The sequence below is a fragment of the Podarcis gaigeae genome, assembly GCF_964106915.1.
Source record: "Podarcis gaigeae genome assembly, chromosome: 18".
Lineage (NCBI taxonomy): Eukaryota > Metazoa > Chordata > Lepidosauria > Squamata > Lacertidae > Podarcis > Podarcis gaigeae.
Genome location: NC_139696.1, coordinates 9,944,310 through 9,962,941, shown reverse-complemented (window position 1 = coordinate 9,962,941; position 18,632 = coordinate 9,944,310). Strand labels below are relative to the sequence as shown.

The window sequence follows — 18,632 nt, the reverse complement described above, 5'->3', positions numbered from 1 at the left end:
TTTGGGGGGAGGCCCCATTGGTGAAAGCGCGCCTTGGGTTACAACCTGTTTTGGTTTACAAACAGACCTCCGGAATGGATTGTGCTTGTTAACCAAGGTACCTCGCGTTAAGAACTTAATTTGTTCCAGAGGTCCGTTCTTAACCTGAAACTGTTCTTAGCCTGAGGTACCACTTTAGCTAATGGGGCACAATTTCTGTTCTCATCCTGAAGCAAAGTTTATATATATATATATATAATTTCTTACAAGCCACCACACTATAAGATACAAGATTAATATAATTAGCATCATATATACTCTTGATACTGAACACAATTATAAAACTTACAGAGAAAAAATTTAAAACTGACTTCCAATTAATCTCACTGTACTTTATCTGTCCAATACTTTATACTGCACAGTTACATATTTCTTATATAATTTCTTTTTACCTTCCTACGAATTTATATTTATACAATACAGGGATCAGTCTAATTCTGCCAAGATGTTTCCTTTTATTCCATAGTTTTCTAAATATTCTTTAAAGATTCCCCAATCCTTATAGACTCTTCCTGTCGCTTTCGCTAGTTGCAAAGCAAAGTTCTTAACCCAAGGTACTATTTGGGAGCCAGTGTGGTGTAGTGGTTAAGAGCGGTAGACTCGTAATCTGGTGAACTGGGTTCGCGTCTCCGCTCCTCCACCTGCAGCTGCTGGGTGACCTTGGGCCAGTCACACTTCTCTGAAGTCTCTCAGCCCCACTCACCCCACAGAGTGTTTGTTGTGGGGGAGGAAGGGAAAGGAGAATGTCAGCCGCTTTGAGACTCCTGAAGGGGAGTGAAAGGCGGGATATCAAATCCAAACTCTTCTCTCTTCTTCTTCTTTCTGGGTTAGCGGAGTCTGTAACCTGAAGCGTCTGTAACCCGAGGTACCACTATACTATGAAGGAATGGAATAACCCACATGTAAAATGTTGGGCCGAGGTTGCTCTCGTTGGGGCAAGGCAGCCTGTGGTGTGGGGCGGTGGTTGTCCCAGTTTGTTACTGGTGCTCAAGAGCTGACAGCGCGACTGAGGTTTCCACTGCTGCCGGATCTGGCTTGGTGGACAATGAGGACTGGAATCTTAGCTTGCCTTTAGGAGAAAGGTTGTACAACTCAGTAGCGGAACAGGGCAGAAGATCACTGCGTGCAATTCCTGGCTTCTTCTTAGAGGGTTGGGGATGAATCCTTTTTGGACCTCAGTCTCTGGGGAGACGCTGCCGGTCAGAAAAGGACTTCTTGGCATTCACTCTCTGTTTTTTTATATATATATATACATTTTTATTGATTTTTTAACATATCAGTTCCAACAGTCACAGGACATATCTTCTCATCTTATACAATGTTTTAGACTTCTGTCAACACCTCTAATGATTTTCCGTTCTTTATCATTTATTCTTCATTTCTATATTGCATTTAATCATCCTTAACTAATAATTCTTTCCGTAGTCTTTCTTGTAATATTTCAAATAGTCCACCTTACAAAACTTCTTGCAGTCCTACTAGCGTAATCTGTTCATTACAAGTACTTTTCAAATAGTTCATATATTTACTCCAGTCCTCTTAAGAATCTCTGATCCCGCAGGTTTCGAATCCTTCCTATTCATTTATCTAATTCTGCAGAATTATGCCCACATTCACTCTCTGATGTCTCCAGGTACAGCTGGGGAAGACCCTGGCTGAAACCCTGGAGAGCATCTGCTGCCGCTCAGTGCAGAATTACAGAGCTCGAAGAGACTATAGAATAGTAGCGTTGGAAGGGGCCCCTGGGGGTCATCCAGACCAACCCCCGGCAATGCACAAATCTCTGCTAAAGCATCCTTGGCGGATGGCCCTCCAACCTCTGCTTAAAAGCCTCCAAAGAAGGAGAGTCCACCCCTTCTCAATCTGGCCCACGGACGGTCCAGGAATCAGCATGTTTTCACATGAGTAGAATGTGTCCTTTTATTGAAAATGCATCTCTGGGTTATTTATGGGGTCTGTCTGGTGTTTTTACATGAGTAGAATGTGTGCTTTTATTTAAAACGCATCTCTGGGTTATTTGTGGGGCATAGGAATTACCGTATTTTTGCCCTATAGGATGCACTTTTCCCCCTCCAAAAATGAAGGGGAAATGTGTGTGCGTCCTACGGGGCGAATGCAGGCTTTTGCTGAAGCCTGGAGAGCGAGAAGCGTTAGTGCGCACCGACCCCTCTCGCTCTCCAGGCTTCAGGAAGCTGTCCGCAAGCCTTGCGTGCCCGGCGGGAGTTCCCGCGGGCTCGCAAGGCTTGTGGGCGGCAGCTTGGAGCACGGGGCGCCCTCCGGAGGACGCCCCGTGCTTCGCGCAGGTGTCCGCAAGCCTTGCACGCCCGGGGGGAGTTGCCGCGGGCTCGCAAGGCTTGTGGATAGCAGCCTGTTCTGGCGGCTGGGGTCAGGGGAATTTTTTTTATTCATTCCCCCCCCCCCAAAATGAGGTGCGTCCTATGGGTCAGTGCACCCTATAGGGCGAAAAATACGGTAGTTCATTATTTTTTTCAAAATACAGTGGTACCTCTGGTTGCGAACGGGATCTGTTCTGGAGCCCCATTCGCAACCTGAGAGGAACACAACCCCGCGCCTGTGCGTCTATGCATGTGCGGGTCGCGATTCGTCACTTCTGCACATGCGTGTGGCGTCATTTTGCGCGCATGCGCGAGCAGCAAAACCTGGAAGTAACCCTTTCTGGTACTTCCGGGTCGCCGCGGGACGCAACCTGAAAAGACATAACTTGAACCGAACGTAACAAGAGGTATGACTGTATATTCCGGCCCACCACATGGTCTGAGGGACAGTGGACCGGCCGCGGCTGAAAAAGGTTGCTGACCCTGCCTTGGAGAGTCGCTGCCAGTCAGTGCAGGCAGTCTTGAGCTTCAATGGACCAGCGTTGTGATGCGGCATAAAATGTCTTTCCGGAGATACTGAGGCAGTCCCGCCAGCCTGCCTGCCTTATCCCTCCTGCCCTAGCAACCCTCTCCTCAGAGCCCCTTGTCCGGGGAGGAGGGCATTTTTGGGATTCCTGACTCCTTCGCCTGCTCATGCGCATTGACCTGATGGGTCCCAAAGAGAGAAATGGTCTGTGTGCATTTGGAGAAGCCAGAGGGTTTCAATTCTCTGCTGGTACAGAAGGCAAGTGGGATGGGAATTAGAAGAGGTTCATCACAACCTATGCAGAGTCCAGAATTCTCTTCTCCCCGTGGTTAGAAACTCGGATATATAAGCCAATCGCCAAATGGCACCTTAAACCCAGGTTATAGTTGCCACAACAGAAAGCGGGACGACGACGACGACGATTTCTATACCACTTTATATTTTAAAGAGAAAAAAACCCTCAAAGTCGTTTACAACACATTAAAATATACAGTTCAACATAGACACCGAGAGACAACAGGACTGCTCAAGCTGCCCCGACTATAAAACTGGAGAAATTGAGAGAGATATAGCTGCACCGGCAGCATATCTCTTCTTTCTTGTATCCAAAAATGCAAGAAGGGCTTTTACATTCGCCGGAAGCTTGCCGGTCCTGGAAGGATCCTTTAAAAAAGTCCCATATGCTCAGAGACTTTGCGCCTGTTCATTGGGGGAGCTAGGAAGCCCAGAGCACTTGTTCTTTAGATGTCCCTTTTAGGAAGAGGCACAGAGTGAGACCATTGATCCCCTGCTGGTGAGGCTCGCTTACCTCCTGGAAAAGCAAAAAATAGACCTTTTCCTGCAAAGATCATAAGATCATGTTCGCCAGATTCTGTGTACAGTGGTGCCCCGCAAGACGAATGCCTCGCTAAACGAAAAACCCGCAAGACGAAAGGGTTTTCTGATTTTTTAGCGGCTTCGCAAGACGAATTTCCCTATGGGCTTGCTTCGCAAGACGAAAGCCCATAGGGAAATCTCCGGGGACAGCGGGGAAGCGCAGCGCGCCTTCTCCTCTGTTCCCGGACCTGTCCTAAGGCTTGCGGTGGGAGGTCCGGGAACAGAGGACAAGGCGCGAAGGGCTTCTCCTCTGTTCCCAGGGCTTGCGGTGGGAGGAGGGTTTTTCCTCCCCACCGCCAACATTCAGAACAGCATTCTGAATGTTGGCGGTGGGGAGGAAAGCCCTCCTCCCACCGCAAGTCTTCAGGACAGGTCCGGGAACAGAGGAGAAGCGCTGCGCACCTTCCCCTCTGTTCCCGGACCTGTCCTAAGGCTTGCGGTGGGAGGAGGGCTTTCCTCCCCACCGCCAACATTCAGAAGGCTGTTCTGAAGGCTGGCGGTGGGAAGAAAAGCCCTTCTCCCCTGCCAGCCTTCAGAAGAGTTCCCGCCTAGGCTGCGGATAGCAGCCTGCTGCCCCGCGCGAGGGCTCCCCAAGCGGCGAATGTCTGCCCCGCGCGAGGGGCGCTCTGCTTAAGAGCGCCCCTCGCGCGGGGCAGCAAGCTGCTATCCGCAGCTTGGAGAGCCCTCTGGACCTCTTCTGAAGGCGGGCGGGGGCCAAAAGTCTTTGTCCCCCCTGCCTGCCTTCCTGGGGGCTTTTAAATCGCCCCGGGACAGCGGAGAATTCATCCGCTGTCCCGGGGGCTTTTAAAATGCTGGGGGATGGCATTTTGGTCTGAAGGCGGTTTCCATAGGAACACATTGATTGATTTTCAATGCATTCCTATGGGAAACCGTGCTTCGCAAGACGAAAAACTCGCAAGACGAAAAGAGTTGCGGAACGAATTCATTTTGTCTTGCGAGGCACCACTGTACAGATCTGTAGGCGCAGACCATCCCCCGACCCAAACTAGTTCGTTAAGAAAATCCCCAAACTCGGTTTCATGGGTGACTCTGGCTCATCTCTCTGCGGTAGCTTATCTTAAAGTTTTAATTGTCTATACGCTTATCACATTTATAAATTTTAGATTTACTGTTGTACATGCTTTTAAATGTTTGTTTTCCCTCTGGGATTGTACCCCCAAGTGTGTTTTATAAGCTGGTCTCTGACCGTAATAAATTTTCTATCTTTCTATATCCTGTCAAACAATCCAGAATAAAACGAATTCAAGCTTCTGGGGAAATATTTCTGATTCTTCTCTAAGTGACATTTTGATTCCCATTTACTTACTTACTTATTTACATACCTAAAAGGTAAATTAAAGGGACCCCCGAGCATTAGGTCCAGTCGCAAACGACTCATCTCGCTTTATTGGCCGAGGGAGCTGGCATACAGCTTCCGGGTCATGTGGCCAGCATGACTAAGCCACTTCTGGCGAACCAGAGCAGCGCACGGAAACGCCATTTACCTTCCCACCAGAGTGGTACCTATTTATCTACTTGCACTTTGACGTGCTTTCGAACTGCTAGGTTGGCAGGAGCAGGGACCGAGCAACGGGAGCTCACCCCGTCTTGGGGATTCGAACCACCGACCTTCTGATCGGCAAGTCCTAGGCTCTGTGGTTTAATCCACAGCGCCACCCACGTCCCTTACTTACTTACCTACCTACCTGCTTAATATATAGAGCCTCTCCCTAGCAGACGTGCTCTAGGAAGGCAGGGTGGCGTAGTGGTGAGAATGGCAGACTAGGACCCGGGAGACCAGGGTTCCAGAGTTCAAGTCCCCACTCAGCCCTGAAGCTCACTGGGTGACCCTGGAGCAGTGGCGTAGCGTGGGTTGTCAGCACCCGGGGCAAGGCAAGTAATTTGCGCCCCCTAACCCGTGGATTTGCGCCCCCTAACCCTAACCCCCAGATGTTGTGGCCGGTGCGGCCGGCCCCCCCTGCACCCCCCACGCTACACCACTGCCACAAAGTAGTGCGAGGCTTAATCACATGGCGGGGAAGAAGGCAGCAACTGGGTCCCGGGGGCGTCTCTGATGTGGCCTTACGGGCACCATTTGCAAGCGGGGAGCGGCACCCCATCCGCGCGAGCGCGCCCCCAGACGCAGGAGCCGCGCAGGCAGGGCTGGGGGCTGAGGCGCCAATGGAGGGGAGATGAAGGGCCTGCGAAGCCCTCGAGCACCAGAGAGCTGCTCCTGGTTTCGCGGGGGGGGGGGGCTCGGCCGGGGGCGGCAGCCCTTTTGTCCGCAGGATGGCAGCGGCGCCACCGGCCAGCCCCATTACCGGCCCGGCCAGCCTCCCGGGGCGCCAGGGCTCCGCCGCAACTAACACCTTCCCTCCAAAACTGGGCTGGTCGGATGTAGTTCTCTCCCGCGCTCAGCTCTGCGCTGGGCGGCCGCTGCATTTTCCCTCCCCCAGATAGTCCCTCCCTCGCTCGCTCTCCGCTCCGCAACGCACGCCTGGCACCCTCCCCCTCCACAGTGGGCAGCGACCCGGCAGCTCGGATCAGATTCGCACAGCCAGCACTGTGAGAGAGAGAGTGAGCCAGGACCAGGTAGGGGCAGAGAGCTCCGAGTGCGCCCCCCAAAATGTTGCGCCCGGTGCGGCTGGCACCCCTTGCACCCCCCACGCTACGCCACTGCCCTGGAGTCAGTCCCAGCCTCTTGGCCCACCTCACAGGGTCGTTGTAGGGATTAACTGAGGAACTGTGTAGTCCTTGGAGAAAAAGGTGGGAGATAAAAGCAATAAATCAGCTCTTGTGCTTGTGTGCTTAAGAAAGCTGGAGGGGCCGGCCAGGGCCAGCCTGGGCACCCAGAGATCTCCACGTGGTTGCAATGGGACCCACGCCAGTTGCAAAACGCGCCTGGCACCTGCCTAATTTCTAACACCGTTCCAAGGTAGAAATAGGAGATATTCCCCAAGTCCGAAACCCTGGAGAGCCACTTCCACTCAGTCTATTTTTCCGTGCCTATTTGGCCAACGTTGCTAATGTCGTTTTACAGATTATAAATGCTGCATTGGTGTGTCAATCATATAACACGACTTTTGCTTGATTGTAGTGCTTAGCTTATTTTTTGTGGCTGCTTCTTTGTTAACGGTTGCAAAATGCGCCTGGGGAATTTGTAGCACTGGGTGGCTTAGGGAGAGGTCCATCTTTTATTTTTATTTTTTAACGATATGTGCATTTCCTCAAAGAGACGGGACGGCCGTGTGTGTAAACGGGAGGAAGGAGGCAGCTTTTCTCAGGATTTCTGTTTTAACCTAGGTCAAACCGCGACTGCCAGATCGACCAGCACCACCGCAATCAATGCCAGTATTGCCGTCTGAAAAAGTGTTTCCGCGTCGGAATGAGGAAAGAAGGTACTCTCCAGTTCTGGGGTGTGTGTGTGTGTGTGTGTGTGTGTGTGTGTGTGATATTTGGAGAGATACAAACTCCAAAGAGGACGACGCATATGTCTGTTAACCGAGGTCCCACAAAGCTGCCAAATTTATTCCGCGGTACATCACACAACTCATGTCATCAGATGTATCACTTGTTTTGGGGTTTATTTTCATCCTCGTGTTTCTGAATCCCATCTTTCCTCCCCTCCTCTCCATTCCCCCCCCCAAGATCTTTATTGAAACGTAACATATGCATAATAACCAAAATTCCCAATGATTCCCTCACATAAAATATAATGCAATGGTACCTTGGGTTAAGTACTTAATTCGTTCCGGAGGTCTGTACTTAACCTGAAACTGTTCTTAACCTGAAGCACCACTTTAGCTAATGGGGCCTCCTGCTGCTGCCGCGCTGCCGGAGCACGATTTCTGTTCTCATCCTGAAGCAAAGTTCTTAACCTGAAGCACTATTTCAGGGTTAGCGGAGTCTGTAACCTGAAGCGTATGTAACCCGAGGTACCACTGTACCTAGATTAAATCAGCTACTTAATTATAAAACCCACCACCCACCCTCTACTTCCCTCCACAGCAATTCGACTTCTATGTATTTCTTTCTACCTTTTCCCCTTGCATTCTATAATAAAATATTTTTGTTACATTCTGATTTTTCCTTCCTTCTTTATTGGTTTTGTTACTGCTTACAATTTTTTTTTTTTTATTCTAAGCCTATTAGCGTGTCATTTTTAGAACAATATTTTGACATACAATCTTCGAAATACTTCCACGCCATTCTTAACTTTTGATTTGAGTGATATCTTATAATTGAAGTTAATTTTGCCAATTTTATATACTCAATTTACAAATCCACTCTTCCTTTGTTGGTTTTGTCCTGAGATTTCCATTTAGTGGCAATTGCTACCCTGGCAGCTGTTGTTGCATATAAAAAGTCCCCCCCCCCCCATATGTGGTATGTCTTTGCCCGCCAACCTTAACAGATAAGCTTGGGATTTTTTATCCTCTCCTCTCCTCTCCTCTCCTCTCCTCTCCTCTCCATTTTTATCCTTACATCAACCCTGTGAGGTAGGTTGGGCTGAGACGCAGCTGCTGGTCCCCAAAGAGAAAGCAAGAGAAAAGGAAAAGAAGGCAAAAACGAAAAAAGTTTTTGTTGTTTAGTCGTGTCCGACTCTTTGTGGCGCCCTGGACCAGAGCACGCCAGGCACTCCTGTCTTCCACTGCCTCCCGCAGTTTGGTCAGACTCATGCTGGTAGCTTCGAGAACACTGTCCCACCATCTCGTCCTCTGTTGTCCCCTTCTCCTTGCGCCCTCCATCTTTCCCAACATCAGGGTCTTTTCCAGGGAGTCTTCTCTTCTCATGAGGTGGCCAAAGTCTTGGAGCCTCAGCTTCAGGATCTGTCCTTCCAGTGAGCACTCAGGGCTGATTTCCTTCCGAATGGAGAGGTTTGATCTTCTTGCAGTCCATGGAACTCTCAAGAGTCTCCTCCAGCACCAGAATTCAAAAGCATCCATTCTTTGGCGATCAGCCTTGTTTATGGTCCAGTAGAGTAAAAGGACTCCTGGCACTCTGCAGCTACATATGATGTTCATTCTTTACGTTCCAACCATTCTGTCTTCTATAATCTATTTTTAAATTTTTGTTCCGCTGAGCGTCTGGCGCGGCTGGCACCCAGTACCCGCTGGATGGCAGAAGGGGACTCAACTAGCAGGACTCAACTTTGCAGACGGTCTGACCTTTGGTGAAATCTGCCAGCCACCCACAGACCCGACCTCAAACAGAGTTGTGTCAGGGAACCAATGCTTAGGAGCTGCCGCACGCCAGCGATGCAAAGGGGTCAAAAGTCTGACACTGGCACGGATAACCCTGGGTCAAAGTGCCTGGCGCCAGTTGGAACACAGCAGAACCAGGGTTCAAAATAAGCCAGGAGCCAAATGTATTTTGCACCTGACTCAGCCATTTGAGGGACACGGGTGGCGCTGTGGGTTAAACCACAGAGCCTAGGACTTGCCGATCAGAAGGTTGCCGGTTCGAATCCCCGCAACGACGGGGTGAGCTCCCGTTGCTCGGTCCCTGCTCCTGCCAACCTAGCAGTTTGAAAGCACGTCAAAGTGCAAGCAGATAAATAGGTACCGCTCTGGCGGGAAGGTAAACGGCGTTTCCGTGCACTGCTCTGGTTCGCCAGAAGCGGCTTAGTCATGCTGGCCACATGACCCGGAAGCTGTACGCCGGCTCCCTCGGCCAATAAAGTGACCCCAGAGTCGGTCACGACTGGACCTAATGCTCAGGGGTCCCTTTACCTTTCATCCACTTGCAACTGAGTGAAGATGCCTGGCAGCCAGGTTGAACAATCAGAATGAATTTCAGGAACCAAAACGTTTTTCCTGTGCAGCAGGAGCAGGCACAGTGAACAGCGTTACAGTGCATTGTTGTTGCTTTCCCCACTGCCCTGCTCAGAGTCGTGAAGGATATTCCTACCTTATGAATGGTCTCTGTCACCATTAAGAAAACGAAGTCGGAATCAGCCAGTATATAGTATACGGATTGTCCCTGGATCAAGTGACTTTCCTTTTTTAAGCCCTCAAAGTTCTCAACCTGGCTCAAGGTTGTCCTCTGAACTAGGCAGATGTTTAACTGAGAATTAGTCACAGTCAGTCCATCGTTTGGAAAATGAGACTTGTCCAGAATGCCAACTAGAAATTCCATTTTGGCGACTGTAACCTCAGTTTAAGAAGCCACTTGGCTTACATATCTGAGTTTCTTTTTTAAAAGACGTGATACAATTTTTTATTAATTTTTCAACATATCATTTTCAAACATACTCTCATTTCTTACACCATTTTTTTGACTTCCATCAATGACATCTGAAAATTTTCCAGTCTAATCACTTAATATACGTTTCTTACTTCTACTATTACATTTAACTCTCAAAACTAATACAGTAGTACCTCGGGTTACATACGCTTCAGGTTACAGACTCCGCTAACCCAGAAATAGTGCTTCAGGTTAAGAACTTTGCTTCAGAATGAGAACAGAAATCGTGTTCCGGTGGTGCGGCGGCAGCAGGAGGCCCCATTAGCTAAAGTGGTGCTTCAGGTTAAGAACAGTTTCAGGTTAAGAACAGACCTCCGGAACGAATTAAGTACTTAACCCGAGGTACCACTGCATCTCTATTCTTTCTCTACTTTGCAATGTTTCATATATTTCTCCTTACAAAACCTCTTGCATTCCTACTAGCGTAATTTGTTGATTACAGTTGCTCTTCAAATAGTTTGTATATTTCTTCCAACCTTCTGTGAATCTCTGGTTTCGAACCCTTCCTATCATTTTATCTAATTCTGCATAGTCCATTAATTTTGTCTGCCATTCTTCTTTCATCAGAATTTCTTCTTGCTTCCATTTCTGGGCTAATAATACTCTTGCTGTTGTTGCGTATAAAAACAATTTAACATCTTGCCTATTGATATCTTCACCACTTTTTATTTTATTTTTCAAATATATATTTCCACAAATTTCACATGGATCGGCGACTAAAACCTTGGTTTTAGGAGCCATTTGGCGCCTAGCTCATCTATCTTGAGTTTCTAAAACTGCCTGCATTCTAGAAAGCTACATCAGTCTGTTTAAGGTAAAGGATAAAGGGACCCCTGACCATTAGGTCCAGTCGCGGACGACTCTGGGGTTGCGGCGCTCATCTCGCTTTATTGGCCGAGGGAGCCGGCGCACAGCTTCCGGGTCATGTGGCCAGCATGACTAAGCCGCTTCTGGCAGACCAGAGCAGCGCACGGAAACGCCATTTACCTTCCCGCCAGAGCGGTACCTATTTATCTACTTGCACTGGTGTGCTTTTGAACTGCTAGGTCGGCAGGAGCAGGGACCGAGCAACGGGAGCTCACCCCGTCGCGGGGATTCGAACCGCCAGCCTTCTGATTGGCAAGCCCAAGGGGCTCAGTGGTTTAGACCACAGCACCACCCGTGTCCTTAGGGAAGTCATAGGTAAAAGTAAAGGCAAAGGGACCCTTGACCATTAGGTCCAGTCGTGGCCGACTCTGGGGTTGCGCTGCTTATCTCACTTTACTGGCCAAGGGAGCCAGCATACAGCTTCCGGGTCATGTGGCCAGCATGACTAAGCCGCTTCTGGCGAACCAGAGCAGCGCACGGAAACACCGTTTACCTTCCCGCTGGAGTGGTACCTATTTATCTACTTGCACTGGCGTGCTTTCGAACTGCTAGGTTGGCAGGAGCAGGGACCGAGCAACGGGAGCTCACCCCGTCATGGGGATTCGAACCACCGACCTTCTGATCGGCAAGCCCAGAGCAAAGGGGAAGCTGAGGTCTAGCAGCGTGAGATGGCTGGGCAGGCAGGTTAACGTGGGACCTGGTGTGGAGTCAAGAGGCCCTGGCTTTTGTGGAGTGAGCTGCTTGACTTCAAGACTGCCGGAGGGCCCAGCGGGTCGCTGTCAAACCGGTAAAACAGGTGGTGTTTGTTTGGAGAGCGCAGGATTTTACAGGCGGGTGAGGAAAGGAGCCTGCAGGCTGGCAGGTCATATGACTCAGTAGCAGTAAAGGTCACAGCTGGAGAGCCAAATACCATCTTGAGAGCGAGCGAGCGAGCACCAAATTATTCCTTTGTTTGGATTTTTGGCCCTGTTTCCACAGGTCTCATGATCGTGCCCCTCGCTCGCCACCCGGGGGAGATCTGGCCCTCTGATCCTGCTTACGAGCTCCTCCCTTCATTGGGAACGGGGTAGAGTCATAGAATTGCAACGTTGGAGGGGTTCCCCAGAGGTCATCCAGTCCAACCCCCCTGCGATGAATTTGGAGAACCTTTCGCTGCCTTTGCTGGATCAGACCCCAGAAAGTTCCCTTTGGCCCAGAGGATCCTGCTGAGCCAAAGATTCTGGCATTTGCAGGGTCCCTTCCAACTTTACAACATTGTGATTCTGTGGTTCCTGGGAAGGGTAGCTACTGCTGCAGAAGACCCTGAAACGAGAAGTAATCGACTATAAAGTTAAATTAAATAACAAAAATAATAAAAGTTTAAGGAATATGTTAACCTAGAATTAAACAAAGACTTAACGAGATGCCGGCTACAAAACTCGTTTCACTGAACTTTCAAGACTGGTGTTATGTGGTCTCGGCGGCCACTCCCAGTCACAAGACTAGCTGCCGCATTCTGGATTAATTGCAGTTTCCGGGTCACCTTCAAAGGTAGCCCCACGTAGAGCGCATTGCAGTAGTCCAAACGGGAGATAACCAGAGCATGCACCACTCTGGCAAGACAGTCTGCGGGCAGGGAGGGTCTCAGCCTGTGTACCAGGTGGAGCTGGTGGACAGCTGCCCTGGACACAGAATTGACCTGTGCCTCCATGGACAGTTGTGAGTCCAAAATGACTCCCAGGCTGCACACCTGGTCCTTCAGGGGCATAGTTACCCCATTCAGGACCAGGGAGTCCTCCACACCCACTCACCTCCTGTCTCCCAGAAACAGTATTTCTGCCTTGTCAGGATTCAACCTCAATCTGTTAGCCACCATCCATCCTCCAACCGCTTCCAGACACTCACACAGGACCTTCACTGGTTCTGATTTAAAAGAGAGGTAGATTAGTTGTACAGTGGTGCCTCGCAAGACGAAATTAATCCGTTCCATGAGGCTCTTCGTATAGCGGTTTTTTCGTCATGCGAAGCAAGCCCATTGACAGTTTAGCGGATTAGCACTATTAGCGGTTTAGCGGCTTTCAGCGGATCAGCTGATAAGCGGCTTAGCGGCTTAGGAAAAGGGGAAAAAGGGGGGGGAAACCCACAGGAACTCGCAAGACATTTCGTCTTGCAAAGCAAGCCCATAGGGAAATTCGTTTTGCGAAGCGCCTCCAAAACGGAAAACCCTTTCTTCTAGCGGGTTTTCCGTCTTGCGAGGCGTTCATCTTGCGGGGCACCACTGTAGTTTCCGGGTCACCTTCAAAGGTAGCCCCACGTAGAGCGCATTGCAGTAGTCCAGGCGGGAGATAACCAGAGCATGCACCACTCTGGCCTTAACCAGCTCTCTCTGCTTGCTTCCCTCAGCCGTCCAGAGGGGCCGGATCCCTCCCACCCACTCCAGCGCCAGCCCCAATGCCCCGCCCAGCAGCGAATACTACAACGGGCAGCCCGTCTCGGAGCTGATTTCGCAGCTCCTCCGCGCTGAACCCTACCCCACCGCGCGCTTCAGCTCCCAGTACGCCCAGCAAGGCAGCGTGATGGGCATCGATAACATCTGCGAGTTGGCAGCGCGGCTCCTCTTCAGCACGGTGGAGTGGGCACGAAACATCCCCTTCTTCCCCGACCTGCCCGTCTCGGACCAGGTGGCGCTGCTGAGGCTCAGCTGGAGTGAGCTCTTCGTCCTCAACGCTGCGCAGTCTGCTCTGCCGCTGCACATGGCGCCGCTGCTGGCTGCCGCCGGTTTCCACGCGGCTCCCATGTCAGCCGACCGCGTGGTCTCCTTCATGGACCAGATCCGCATCTTCCAGGACCAGGTGGAGAAGCTCAACCGGCTGCAGGTGGACCTGGCGGAGTACAGCTGCCTCAAAGCCATCGCCCTCTTCACCCCAGGTGAGCACACCGGCCGGAGCCATTCCCGGCTGTATTGAGGCGGCTCGAGCGAGTGAGCCAAGCTGCGTGTTTGGCTATTGCAGAATTGCCCCTGTTTCTCCCTGAATTTGGAGGGTTTTCTCTCTCTGGATGAAAATGCTTTGTTGAAGTAAATCAAAATGGCATAAAATCACAGAAGTACTAAGAAGCAGAGCAGTAACAACAACAGTTTTATTGTATAGCATTATTATTATTATTATTATTATTATTATTATTATTATTATTTAATTATTATCTTATAACTATTTTCATAGTTGTGCAATTAGTTATAAATATTAGGTAATAATTATATAATAGTTGTTTAAGATATTATTTGATTATTTCTTTAAAAAATTTAAATGAACTTTTCAATTTTTGGAAATTATTTTAAACCTCTAAACAAATCTCTCATATCCTTTGACTTCCATTCTGTGGAGTTCTTTCCTTTCCTCATTAAGCTGCTATATGACTTACATTTTACCCATTAGATACATCAATTCTAAATGATTAACCTACCAATTCTCTCATCTGCTGCTATACTTCAAATCCTACATACGTTTTCATATAACCATGATATTTTTTTTCAAATACAGTGGTACCTTGGTTCTCAAAGGGCTTAGTCCCCGAACAAATCGGCTCCTGAACGCCGCAAACCCGGAAGTGAGTGTTCTGGTTTGCGAATGTTTTTCGGAAGCCGAATGTCTGACGTGGCCTCTTGCTTGTAGTGCAGCCAATCGGAAGCCACGCCTTGGTTTTCGAACGGTTTTGGGAGTCAAATTGATTCTTGGAACGGATTAAGTTCGAAAACCAATGTACCGCTGTATTTCAAAAAATATTTCCAAAGACTCCTATTTCCAAAAGGACCAGAGGAGTTGGTATAATTATAAATATTATAATATTATAAATATTATAATATAATTATAGTAAAGATAAAGGGACCCCTGACCATTAGGTCCAGTCGTGGCCGACTCTGGGGTTGCGGCGCTCATCTCGCTTTATTGGCCGAGGGAGCCGGAGTACAGCTTCTGGGTCATGTGGCCAGCAGGACTAAGTCACTTCTGGCGAACCAGAGCAGCGCACAGAAACGCCGTTTACCTTCCCACTGGAGTGGTACCTATTTATCTACTTGCACTTTGACGTGCTTTCAAACTGCTACGTTGTCAGGAGCAGGGACCGAGCAACGGGAGCTCACCCCGTCGTGGGGATTCGAACCGGCAACCTTCTGATCGGCAAGTCCTAGGCTCTGTGGTTTAACCCACAGCGCCACCCGCGTCCCTAAATTATAATTACCGTAGTTTTCGCTCCAAAAGACGCACTTTTTTGCTCCTAGAAAGTAAGGGAAAATGCCTGTGCGTGTTAAGGAGCGAATGCACGGATCGGAGCCATGGCTGCCGTCAGTCAAGCAGAGCGGAGCCGCTTACACACTCTACGAGGCTCTTTCGCTTTGCTTGCTTTAAAGCGACCTGGAGCCGGGGAGGAGGGAGGGAAGGAGAGCCATGGCAGCAAAGCGGGCAGCAGCCTCTTACACGGAGGAGGGACAGACGCTAGCAAAGGTCCGTGCGCTCTCTAAACAGAGCAATGAGGCTGCAGAGGGACGGCAGGAAAGATAAAATTTAAGCAACCAGCAGCAAAATAAAACCAACCTTGAGCTCTGAGCCACGCAGTGAAAACCAGGAAGTTAAAGAAAAAAGGCTGGGGATGAGGGAGAGGGGAAAACTTCGCAAATCCCCGCGTCTCAGCTGGGAGGGAGCAGCTTGTTTTCAGGCAGGATAGATTCGAGCATTGTCTGGGTCCTAGTGCCCCTATCACTTTTTTGTGCTCCATTCTATTGCTGCTGGTGGCTGCTTATCACTCAGGCTGCAAGGAGGAGCGCTTTTACACAGCTAATGGTGAATCCCCTGCAATCCAAGTCCTCCTCACTTGCTCAAATCTATTCTGCCTCAAAACAAGGAGCGGAAGGAAAAGGCTGCAAACTGTTAAATGGAAAAAAACCCAGGCACAGGGCAAGTACCTTAAGTATACCTTTAAAGCAACAGTGCTCTTTCCCTCCCTCCTCCCCGCTCAGCTCACCGAAAAGCTCCTTCTCCACGCGTGCTCCTTGTCCCTTGAGTGCTTTTCCTTCCCTCCCCACTTAAAACGTGGTTACAAAGCACGGATCCACATGGATCCTCAGGATTTTTGCATTGGGCTACCCCAAACTCACCATCAGATCACATGTCTGTGGCCACAGCATGAACCATAAAAATCATGCACCCACTGTTTTGTTCAGAATATTTTTTTCTTGTTTTCCTCCTCTAAAAACTACGTGCGTGTTATGGTCAGATGCGTGTTATAGAGCGAAAAATACGGTATAATTTAATTATTTATACCTTGCCCATCTGGCTGGGTTGTCCCAGCCACTCTGGGCAGCTCCCAGCACATCTGGAAACATAATAAAAGTCAAACATTGAAAACCTCCCGATACAGGTCTGCCTTCAGATGTCTTGTAAAAGTTGTGTGGTTCTTTGATCTCCTTGACATCTGATGGCAGGGCGTTCCACAGGGGAGCTGCCACTGAAGGATAAAATAAAATAATGAGACCACGAATGAACTATTGGTAATAAATTATTATTATTATTATTATTATTATTATTATTATTATGGGCTCAGGAGCAGAGGCACAGGGGAGAGAGGAAATGGAGAGCGAAGGGGAAGAATCTGAGGGCAGCATAGGAGAAGATGACAGTGGCCCGAGAGATTCCATGAGCCTCTCCAGCGATTCAGAAGATTCCCAGAGGGGGGCACCGATGGCCAGGGCAAGGGGGGTCCCAGGGGGGACGCACCAGAAGCAAGGGGCCAGCAGGGACTCCCAGAGCAGCAGTTGGAAATCAGGACCAGTTCCCCCACCAGAGCGTAGTGGGGGGGAAGAGTCCCATGCATCAGGGCCAGCGTCTCCTCCAGCAGGGAGAGAAGATGAGTCAGGGCTGACCACGCCTCTATCGGAGAGTGAGGGAACGGAGGGGAGGTCAGGCCCAGCTAGCCTCCCCGAAGGGGGAAGCAGTGACAGGAGCAGTGTAACGGTCAGGAGGAAGGTTGCCGGCTGGGCGCGGGCGCCAAGTTCGAATGTACAGGCGCGCGGGACAGCAGAAAACCCGGATTGGGAACCAGGTCCTGAAGCCCGCCGGAGGCAGGGGGAAGACTCAGGGGACTCAGCGTCAGAAGAGTCTAGAAAGGGCAAGACCCCAGTGGACAGACGGACCCAGAGGAGGAAAGAGCAGAGGAAGAGGTGGAGCAGGGCTAGAGTCTTAAACTGGTGTCTGGGGGGAGGAGATTAAGACGGAGCTTCAGCGGTCTAGAGTTCAAGACGTAAAGCTGCGCGCCGCGGCTTTGAAATCGAAACTGAACTTCAATAAAGACTTTTGTATATAACAAGTACTGGCGTTGGTCCTTTGTGAGCTGGGACCTAGGGCAGCTCTGACAATTATTATTATTGGATATAAATTATATGACCTTCTGTAGACTTCTGAAGGTAGCCCTGAATCATGAAGCTTTTGATGTGTGACTGTAGAATCATAGAGTTGGAAGGGACCCTGCCGGTCATCTAGCCGAACCCGCCCCCAGTGCTGGAATCTTTTGCCCCACGTGGTTCTCAAATCCACAACCCTGAGAATAATAATCTCAGCGACCGGTGTTTTGAGGTGTTCTTGATTGGAAGGCACCCAAGAGCGACTGGGGTCATGATGAGTTTGCTCCCTGCAGCTCCGCTTTTGCAAAGCTTTTTGTTTCGCCGGCTCCCTGGCTTTGGCAAAATCCCGGTGCTTAGATGACCGTTGCGGAAGCTGCAAGGACGCTGAGGAGCAATGGGACCCTCTGCCGGCCACAGAGCTTGCGATTCATGCTCCCTCTTCGCCATTTCTCGTCTGCAAGTGGTCAACGGAGGCAGTGCCACCTTGTGGCAAGGCAGAGTGCGAGCCTGCATGCACAGTGGCAGTCTATCTGGGTTCCTAGTTGTAATTGTGTTGTTGTTGTTTAGTCTGTTAGTCATGTCCGCCTCTTCATGACCCCCTGGACCAGAGCACACCAGGCACTCCTGTCTTCCACTGCCTCCTGCAGTTTGGTCAAACTCATGCTGGTAGCTTCGAGAACACTGTCCCACCATCTCGTCCTCTGTCGTCCCCTTCTCCTCGTGACCTCCATCTTTCCCAACATCAGGGTCTTTTCCAGGGAGTCTTCTCTTCTCATGAGGTGGCCAAAGTATTGGAGCCTCAGCTTCAGGATCTGTCCTTCCAGTGAGCACTCAGGGCTGATTTCCTTCAGAATGGAGAGGTTGGATCTTCTTGCACTCCATGGGACTCTCAAGAGTCTCCTCCAGCACCAGAACTCAAAAGCATCCATTCTTCGGTGATCAGCCTCCAGCTCTCACTTCCATACATCACTACTGGGGAAACCATAGCTTTAACTATACGGACCTTTGTTGGCAAGGTGATGTCTCTGCTTTTTAAGATGCTGTGGGTAACTGTACACTGTGCAAAAAGGATTCCAGATTAGATGGGCGGCTCTCTTTGGCTTGATCCAGCGGCCAGCCTCTTCAGGTATCTTTGTGGAACCTTTACGTCCAGAGGCAGTCTATCTCGGTTCCTAGTTTCTCAGGGGTATTCAGCCACTATGAGGACAGAATCATAGAATTGTAGCATTGGAAGGGACCCAAGCGTCATCTAGCTCAACCCCCAGCAATGGAGGAATCTTTTGGCCAACGTAGGACTCGAACCCGCCACCATGAGAGAGTCTCTACTGTCGGAGCTTATCAGGAGTAGAGATGTGTCTGTATCTCCCCCCCC

General features: G+C 49.9%; 1 protein-coding gene and 1 long non-coding RNA gene across 2 annotated transcripts in view; one reads left to right on the top strand and one right to left on the bottom strand.

Moving 5' to 3' along the window:
• Positions 1-11,175, bottom strand: part of LOC310835911 — a 155,597-nt gene extending 144,422 nt beyond the window's left edge. The window contains exon 1 of the long non-coding RNA XR_014559788.1: positions 11,064-11,175. This is a non-coding gene — a long non-coding RNA (uncharacterized lncRNA). The remainder of the gene's footprint in view (positions 1-11,063) is intronic.
• The window catches only part of NR2F6 (nuclear receptor subfamily 2 group F member 6), a 35,214-nt gene that overhangs the window by 10,503 nt on the left and 6,079 nt on the right, over positions 1-18,632 (top strand). Inside the window, exons 2-3 of the mRNA XM_083720632.1 lie at positions 7,081-7,175; positions 13,273-13,797. Coding sequence (XP_083576758.1) covers positions 7,081-7,175; positions 13,273-13,797 — 620 coding nt within the window. The remainder of the gene's footprint in view (positions 1-7,080; positions 7,176-13,272; positions 13,798-18,632) is intronic.